We start from the raw sequence: 10,107 nt of genomic DNA on the forward strand, positions 1-10,107 counted from the left end.
ACTTGACAGGAGTACTGGGGGTCCAGACAGTCAGTAGGCCAATTAGTTTCACGGTCAGCGAGATCATAGGGGAGATCTTTACAATATGGAGTAGCACCTGGTTTATCAACGCCTACTAAGGGTTTATTTTTACCTGCGGTGACGTTAAAAGGAGTAATAACATAGCGACGCCGTGGATCAATATTGTCGTAGCAGTGTCGTCTAAGACCGACGGCTACAGAACACCACAGATGTTGATATGTTTCTCGCATAAAAGGTGAAAGGATGGACGGTGCTATGCAGCATGAGAGCGCAGATAAAACAGGGTGTGGTAAGGCGCATTTGCTTCACAGTAAGAACTGAATATTTATAGTATGCGTTTTGATTGAAATGTTCAATATGTAAATCATCAGACACATCAGACTCAGCTGTAGGACTGTTAGAATTTGAAAAATGAGACTCATCAGGTTCATCCCATCCACCTTGGCTAGGAGGATCAACCCCACAAGGATATGTTGGGGGTATAAATATACATAGTAACAGGAACAAAAAAGATAATAACGTAAAAACATGTTATTGATTTTGTGATGAGAGCTAATACAGGAAAAACTATATGTGTATGTGTAAAGTGTGAATCAGGTCAGCCAACAGGACAGGACTTCCTCCCTTTGTAGACACATTCACCGACACTCAAACCTCTTCAGGGGTACAGGTACGGTCCCGAATGGGCAACCTGTCATAGAGAATAGGTGGAGGAAAAATAGAATGGACAGAGCTCATTTGTTAACAGCTTTTAACCAACTTGCATGTCTCCAGATTGGTCCTTCTGAGGTCATAACACCTGGTCTCCTGGGAAAAAAGGAGGTGTGATTTACTGTGAGGGGTAAAGGTAATTTTAATTTAGCACGTACACAACACGTCAAGCAATTTAGACACGTAGTCGTCTAGATGAATATCAACACCAATTCCTGTGGTTTGAGAAAGGTTAGTAGACATTTTCCAAGCCATGGGGTATGGTCGACCGAATAAATAACACCTCAGAGGGTGAAATGCCTGTGGTTTTAGATGGCATCATTCGAATTTCCGTAAGAACGGCAGGTAAAATTTCAGATCAGGCAGACATTAAAAAAGGACAATGTGATTGTGACTTAGCCGCCAATTTTGCATGTCTATCAGCTAGCGCATTCCCACGTGTTGCCAGTTAGATGCGCCTTTGTTTTGGCGATCGCGAGAGCTGTTGGTTTAGCACAGGAAGAGATTAGATTGTCGACTAGAGTGGAAGGTGAGATTGGCTTACCATCCGCGGATTTAGAACACGATCCGTCTACAAAAACATACTTACTGTTAAACAAAGGAGTATCAGACAGATCAGATCGAATGCTACATGAAGAAACAATTTCTTTTAAGCAATCATGATTTTCAGGTAAAGGAATGGTGTCATCCTGTGAATTTAGCAGACAAATTTAATGGTCAAATTTGCGGTAGCACAGAGAATAGTTTCATAACCACTTCTGCGCTGAGCCGTCATGTGTTGTGTTTCAGTGTTGGATAATACCTGAAGGGCCGTGTGAAACACCAAAGGGTGACAGAACCAATCATTCTGCATCTATTACCTACAGAGCAGCAGATCAGCCACTGCCCAGCCACTGCCCACAGACAGCTGGGTAGCCCAGCATGTTCCTGTGCCACCCCCAGAGTGTTCATGAGTGGGCAGATGGTAAAGTTTCGTGTAGTCGGGCAGACCCAGAACTGGAGAGGAAAAGCAGTTTTTAAATGTTTAAATGCAGAAACAGTCTCAGGTGTGTGTGTCACTGGAGTATGGGTCCCAGGAGTCAAAAGTGGATCGAATGTTCTATGATGACCCTGAGCTGTTTTGTAGCGGGCAGCTGAGAAGTCATCACAACTGCCATCCGGCCATCTGACAGCCTTCTCTGTCCTTTTGATAAGAGAAAACCCAAACATTTGACTTCTGTTTTACATAGGTGCAATGTTGTACGTGAAACCTTGAATCCATTGTGAGCCAGATGTTCTAGCAGTCTCAAGGTTGCAGTTCAGCAGTTTCTGACTCAGCAGTGATCAGAAGATCGTCCCGTATCGCAGCACACGGGCGTCGTCATGGAGATCTTGCAAGGAGTCTCGCCACACCACAAGAAAACACGGGGGCAACGTAGCCCTTTGTCAGGTGTGTCCAGGTCAGCTGGCGTCCCCATGCGTAAATGCAAACAGTGGCTAAACACTGAAACAACAGAGCACAATCTACCACGCTAAACCACGCATGGTGTGAAGGTATTCATGTAATAATAGAAGGCACATTAGAACAAAAGGAGAAATACAACATTGAAACACAACTTCCTCCTGAGGTCTTGTGTTGAACAGGCTTGGGAACAGGATTTAACAGGTATGTTATACGGGCATATACATGGCTTCAGAACACCTTGCTGTAAAAGAGAATTAACAATAATAATCAATGCCAAGGGCTTTCGATTCAGACAAGGGATGTTGTTTTACATACACAGGATGAGAATGTTTTGACTTAGATGATAGGACGTTGCATGTCCTTGTGGTCTGCCCAGAGAGTTAGGCAGAGTCTGTAACCTTGGATCTGATTCTGAATGAGACACATTCTGACACATTGAACAGCTGATTTAGGAGATTTACTTCATTTCCACAATCAGAGGTTTAGAAATTTAGAGCCTGAGAATGCAAAATTAAAAGGACACTCCGGCATGTTTACACATTCATGCGTGAAAATTAATTCATGATCCAAACGTTATAATAATTTGTACTCCTATTCATAACAGTCCCTGAATATTATATACAATGGCAATAATAAGAAAGTCTTTCGTTTGCGTTAAAATGACGTATCAGCGTGCTGTTCTGTCCACGAGAGCAGCAGCAGGGCCCTCTCTCTCGTGCGCTCTCCCCCTCTCTCGCACGCTCTGTGTTTAGATTAACGTCACCATGGAACTCAAAACACTTTCATTCAGTTTCCAAACAGGGAAACACATGGAATTCAAATTAAAATTAAAAGAATTAAAAGCTACGTTTAAGTATGATCGGCACACTGGGTCACAAGAGCTCTGTGGGCATCCCTACTGATTGTGGTAATAATAATCCTGCTGTACAGGATTATGTACAGGTGGTGGTGGAAACGTATCTGATTGATGGTTTGATTGGGACATCGTCCTCCCTGCAGCAGCGGGAGGTGGGCCATACATCTGAGGAGCGGGCTGATACTGACCAGGATGATAATATGGGACAGATTTTGCAGGAAAATACTGCAGGCCACCTCTTACCATAGAACCACGACCACCTTGACCTCTCTTTTGCAGCTGATCTCGTTTTTTTAAGCAAGACAGTCACGAGCCCAGTCGCCAGGTTTCTTACAATAATGACATGATGTGCCTAAACGATAATCAGGACTGGTCAATGGGAGATGAGCACGACAGGACAGCGCTCGCGCTGGGTGCGTGGGCAGTTTAGCATGAGTGGGTTTTTGCTTTGAAATTGGAGCAGCAGCGGTGCTGGAATTATACGAAAGCGGAACTTTAGTTCTACATGGTGGTGCGCGAGGTGTCTTATCATTCACATGAAACGCTTTAGGGAGTTTCTCCTTAAAATTATAATGTTTAGTCCATAAGGGGAGTAGGCGAAGCCATCCCATATAACATTTTGCCATATACTCATAATCCCAAGACAGATCACCTTCCCCGTCATAAATCATTCATTTGATCTGAGCAAATACACGCGGCTCAAAGGAGCCACGGAGTGAAATAATTTGAAGCTGCGGCGCGCATGCAACTGACCAGCCGTATAAACAATCTAAATATGGAACTGTATATAATCCACCTAACACGGTCTCGATCCAGTCTCTTGGTGTCATGCCAGGAGACGGAAGAACCAGGCTGGACGGTGACCCTCCCATAACTAACTTGGAAAACAACACGCACAGTAACACAATAATACTTAACACACAATACTACAATACAAATATAACATTCTCTTAGGCAAACCACACAGACAGTTTTGCAAATTATCCTACAAATATAAAATACAATTATTAGATTAGTCAGGCATAACGTTACAGAGGATCATAGACCAGAGTGTAGATTATCGGTGACAGATAATCACTCACTTCTCTAATTATAATTATGGGTATGAAATTACACCGCACCAGAGAGGAAAGAAAAAACACTCACCTGGCCTGGAGTAATCCCACTTCTGACACCAGGGCCTCATTTTTCAAGCTGGATATAAATGCATCTATTCGTAAATTGTTTGCACGAGCATTTACACAAGAAATGTGGCGTTCATGAAAATCCCATAAATTCACAACAAAAAATCCTACTCGTGCTCCTGCGTGTGTGAAAATTTACGCATAAGAAGATTAATGTGATCTACATGAATTACTGCACTTTTATTTATGGAATATACTGTTGAGTTTAAATTGCTTTTTAAAAATTACATTTACTGCATTTAGCAGACGGGCTTTTCCAGAACAACTTATAGAAGTGCTTTGGAGTCTATCAATAAAAACATCCTCATACAAATTCACTAGGTCAGGACTAAGAGTACTATCGAGAATATTTTGTGAAAACATTTACACACAACTTCACAAAAAGAGTGATAAATGAGGTCCATTGATCAGAATAATATAATTCACAAACCAGCAGGTAAAACCAGGGGAAATGAATCCTTCAGACTTTGACTGCTAGACCATGAGTGTTAAATTGCCTTCACTGAAAGCACGGTTTGACTTTCCCTGCTCTAATTTGACTCATTTTAATTACAAAGGTCTTGATACATAGGTAAAGAGATTAACTGAATATCCTGAAGACATTCTGAACTAAATATCCCGAAGAGAGACTTTAGTGTGAACAGGCATGAGCCAATAATCAGTTACATAGCACAATATTGGCTTTGTGGACATTTCAATTGATCATTACTCATTTATTTAAGCTGAGAAGCTAAGGAGACTAACAAAGTATTGTGATAATATTGCAAAACATACTCGACTGTCACAAATGATATCTACAGTCATGTGAAAAAAACAAGTACACCCCATGGAAATTGTTGGCTTTTTGACATTGAAGTTGAAATACTTGAACAAAACCACAAGGAAAATGAACTTTTTCAATCATTTATTCAACAGAATTATCAATAGATGTGATATTGTTCTGTGGAAAAAGTAAGTACACCCTTGGCCTCAGAAGCTAGTATTGCCCCCTTTAGCAGAAAAAATTTCTTGTAGGCGTTTTGCATAATTGTCCACCAGGCTTGCTGGAATTTTTGACCACTTTTCCATGCAATATTCTTTCAGTCTTTCATGTTTGAGGGTTTCCTTGCATGTTCTGCCATTTCAAATTCCCCCACAACATTTCAGTGGGATTCAAATCCAGGCTTTGGCTAGACCATTCCATAACCCTCCATTTCTTCATTTTGAGCCATTCCTTGGTGGATTTGATAGCATGCTTAGGATCATTATCCTGTTGAAAGGTCCACTTTTGGGTCAACTTCAACTTTTGGACAGATGGCCTCAGATTATCTCTTTGATATGATACTGAATTCATTTTTGAATCAATGGGTGCAAGCTGTCCAGTCCCTCAGGCAGCGAAGCAGCCCTGGGTCAAATTTCTCTTTCTGATTGTAGAAGTATGCACTTTGACACCAACAGTTGCAAGACTTGTGATGAAATTTGGGGTTCTTGGAGACTTCTTTTTGCTTCAGACGGTCTGATCTTGGGCCTGAATTTGCTGGGACGGCCAGTCCTGGACAAATTGGCAGTCATTTGAAATTTGTAGATTATTTTCCTTACAGTGGAATGATGTATTCCTAATAATTTGGAGATCTTCTTAAATCCCTTGCCAGACTTTACAGGCATCCACAGCCTTTTTTCTGAAGGCCTTACAGATCTCTTTCGATCTTGGCATGATGCCACCACACACCTCAATAACAAAGGGAACACCAGACACTAGATATGAGAGGGATATAAATAAGACCGGTTCCACCTGCACTCTCTAAGCAGGTTCTAATCACTGGAACTCAATCTTCAACACCTGATTGTAATTTTATGGATCTGAAGGTGTGATAAATGTAGGGGTGTACTTACTTTTTCTTATCTGTTTTTTGTTCATTTAAATTGTGAAGATTACTACAAAATGTCAATTTTATGTGTCATTTGATAGTGTATCAATTTTACTAATAAGCACTCTTTCAAATGTTTGCTTTTCCAAATATGCAAACAAAAAAAAATCATGATATAAAAGCTTAATATTGGCACATGCCTACTTGGTAAACTGCAGTGGTTTCCAATGGGTATGCAAATGCTTTTGTGTTTTGATCTTTAAGGTAAAATACTACAAGTGTCATGTCCAATATAATAAAGAGTCTGTTTGCTCTATTTGCTTTATTGCTTCTACTTTCCACCTTTAGAAAAAGGAAGACAGATTGAATTTGACTGAAGAGGAGCTAACGGTGTGGGGCATACAGGAAGAAAAGCAGTTTGAGTGTAAAATAGTGGAATTTAAGTCCAGTGCTGTGATCTGTAAGATTTCAGGAGATAAGGATGGTGAAATCAAGGTGGACTCACTCAGGGTATGACTTTATTTCTGTTATTATGCAAAAAATTAGTTGGAACCCTAAAAAGACCACTGCTGAATAGTAATGTACATGTTTTGTTTTGTTTCAGATTAGACTTGTCAATGTTACTGAAACTGTACTGAAGACACCGGGGGCTGCGTATCCATTTATACTTCTCGCATTAATCATTTTGATTGTTCTTGGTGCTGTTGGTGAGTATTGACCAGTTTGGGATTTCTGTGTTTTATTCTTAGTATATTTGTCCATGGTTACTGGCTCAGCTTGATGCTTAGTATTTCTGAATCTGTCTGTTTGTCTAGCTGGGGTATTTATCCACCGTAAGAGCCAACGGCAGATGAATGCACATCTGGAACCGATGCAGAATGAGATCAGAAATGAGATCAGACAAGGTAAATCCCACTTAGAAGAGTTTGTCTGCTGTAGCTTTATATATAGAGTATTATATATAGATTCTTTTTTTTTTTTTTTTTCACATATTTGAACAAGCAAACATCTGATCCTCTTTAATATAGAAAAAATATAAATTTATAAATAAAGGTGATACACTATCAAATGACACATACAATTTAGATTTTTCAGTAATCTTCTCAATTTCAATTAACAAAAAACAGATCAGTCACATGTAAAAAGTAAGTACACCCATACATTTATCACACCTTTAAATCCATAAAATTAGAATCAGGTGTTGAAGATCGTGTGCCAGTGATTAGAACCTGCTTAGACAGTGCAGGTGGAACCGGTCTTATTTATACCCCACTCATATCTAGTGTCTGGTGTTCCCTTTGCTATTGAGGTGTGAGGTGTCATCATGTCAAGATCTAAAGAGTTCTGTAAGACCTTCAGAAAAAAGGTTGTGGATTCCTATAAAGTCTGGCAAGGGATTTAAATAGATCTCCAAATTTTTGAAATACATCATTCCACTGTAAGGAAAATAATCTACAAAAGGCGCAGATTTCAAACGACTGCCAACTAGTCCAGGACCGGCCGTCCCAGCAAATTCAATTCAATATAGTTCAGTTTTATTTGTATAGCGCTTTTTACAATTGACATTGTCACAAAGCAGCTTTACAGAAATATATCAATTCCAATCTAAATTTTAAATTGATGAATTTGTCCCTAATTAGCAAGCCAGAGGTGACTGGGACAAGGAAAAACTCCCTGAGATGATATGAGGAAGAAACCTTGAGAGGAACCAGATTCAAAAGGGAACCCATCCTCATCTGGGTAACAACGGATAGTGTGATTATAAATAAATCCCTTCTATAACTGTGTGCTACATGATAAAACAACATGATGAAACATCAGTTACAGTCCAGTTCCATCTCCATGGCTTCCCAGTGTCCCTAGGCTGTCAATATGGGGTCATCCTCAGCAACAGTGAATACCTGCCGACAACTGACTACTCAACCGACAGTTTTTAATATTGATACTGAATGAAAACTTTTTTATTACAAATGTACTTTACACACACACACATATATATACACACACACATTATATTTTATATATATATATATATATATATATATATACACATACACACACACACACACGTATATAAATTTCCTTTCATTAATACATATTGAAGTAAATAAAATATATACATCTAAACTGAACCAAAAATAACACTCCTAATAAACACCACGAGGCTTCAGTGCTTTCTTTCATTTCTTTTCTTTTATGTACTGTATAATGACAGTGGACGCTTCTCAACCGCTCCGGGAAAAACTATCGGTGTGGATTTTTGCCAGTAACCGATAGTTCCAGTAATCGGTTATCTGTGCCGATTAATCGGCAAAACCGTTAAGAGAGTCAGAAATGCGAGATGTACCACATTACAAATATTTGAGAAAAATACACAGACACTTCAACAAAAAGAATCTTTTTCACCTGTTTTTAGGCGTTTATCTTCTCCTATATGCACATAGGGGTCATGCTATTTCCAATCAAGACAGATCTAAATAAACAATAAAGTTCCAATGAACAGTAAATCTACATTTTCTCCTCCTCTAACTTGTTCAGTACTCGTAATACAGATTAAATACGTGTGGGACAGATGCTGTAAACTATGGATCTGATCCAATGTTATTTGGGAACAAAGATCAAGCTGAATTTTCTCAACATAAATGTTGTGTGTAATTTGTTATCAGATTGTCTAGACGTACATCGCACATCTGATAAACGAGATTTTCTCTCCCGTGCTGTAATGATGGCTGGAAACTAGGACTTAATGGCATATACTGTAGAAAGGTCATATAGAACATAGAGAAATCTCATTGGGAATTAAGTCACCTTTCACGTTGCCTTTTATTATGATCACAACCATACAGTTATAGTGTTTCTGAGTTTAATAATAAGATTAATGTTTAGACTTTTTTTGATGCTGAAGAAGCAAAAATCTAAGTAACCCTTAACCTTCAGACTGATGATTTGCAATGTCTCAACACGATGCTTGAAAAGAAAAATGTATAACGAACTTGAAAAGGTGGAAAGGGATTCTATGAATTAGTAAATGGGTATCTCTCTCTCTTTATATCGCCATTACAGCAGTGTTTAAACAGATACATAGCAGACAAATATACATATAGACAGTTTTATTTTGTACACGCATACCAACTTAATCTTCACCTATCATCGTTCCCTGTTAATAAAATCTGTCAATACCTAATAAAACAGTTTAAGTCACTAACCAAAGTAAGTATACAAACTGAAGCTATGATAAAAGAACAAAAACAATGAACCTTTCTCAAAGAAATTCCTAAATCCTCTGACCAAGTATATGGCTGTACCATCTGTCTATTAAATAAATGCCAGTCCTTCATGCTGAAAAAGAAGGATCCGAATATAATACCAGTAGTTTGGCACTGTGACTCAAAAAGTTGTTTTATATCTGACATCTGAAAGCTAACTACTGTTCCCCAACTGCTGTACAATACTGATGATGCTCTTACAGTTAAGAGGGCTGAACGGCAGACCTTGTTAAATAATATTTTATGTTTCTTCCTCATAATGTGTTATATTTTATAAATATATTCTTATACATCTTATATTACTTTTTGCCTTTTCTTATACGTTGAAATGGGATAAGAGGGATCGATGCTGGTGTGAAGGTGATCCTGCACAAGGACATGTCTTTGTAACTGTAAGTGACGAGTCAACTTAATCCTTCACATGGTATTCATAAGGTGCCATAAGTTTCTGCTTCTCTATGGGTCATGCTGAAGTTTGAACAAAATGGTTTGACTTAATATCCGCAGCAGTAGTGCACAAGTCATTTCTTCCTAATTTTTTTATTAACTTTTATTGTATGCCTAAATGCAATAAAAGTTATTTGCCAGATTCAGATGCTCCTAAACAAATTATTATAAAGTATGAGTTGGTAACTGATCAACAAAGACTGTACTATCATTTCTAATATAATGCATTAAATATGGACCACTATTTTCACTGAAATATTTCAGAGATTTTATTATTTTTTTTCACTAGTTTACACTAAATGTCTAATATTCTGTTCTGTTGGAAATATGC

At 38.6% G+C, this 10,107-nt stretch overlaps 1 protein-coding gene across 1 annotated transcript in view; it reads left to right on the forward strand.

Moving 5' to 3' along the window:
* The window catches only part of LOC128618368 (plexin-C1-like), a 31,393-nt gene extending 21,767 nt beyond the window's left edge, over window positions 1-9,626 (forward strand). Inside the window, exons 14-17 of the mRNA XM_053641932.1 lie at window positions 6,412-6,573; window positions 6,668-6,770; window positions 6,879-6,968; window positions 7,704-9,626. Coding sequence (XP_053497907.1) covers window positions 6,412-6,573; window positions 6,668-6,770; window positions 6,879-6,968; window positions 7,704-7,717 — 369 coding nt within the window. The 3' untranslated portion in view covers window positions 7,718-9,626. The remainder of the gene's footprint in view (window positions 1-6,411; window positions 6,574-6,667; window positions 6,771-6,878; window positions 6,969-7,703) is intronic.
* The last annotated feature ends 481 nt before the right edge of the window (window positions 9,627-10,107 follow it).

This window comes from Ictalurus furcatus, chromosome 14 (assembly GCF_023375685.1).
Source record: "Ictalurus furcatus strain D&B chromosome 14, Billie_1.0, whole genome shotgun sequence".
NCBI classification, from domain to species: domain Eukaryota; kingdom Metazoa; phylum Chordata; class Actinopteri; order Siluriformes; family Ictaluridae; genus Ictalurus; species Ictalurus furcatus.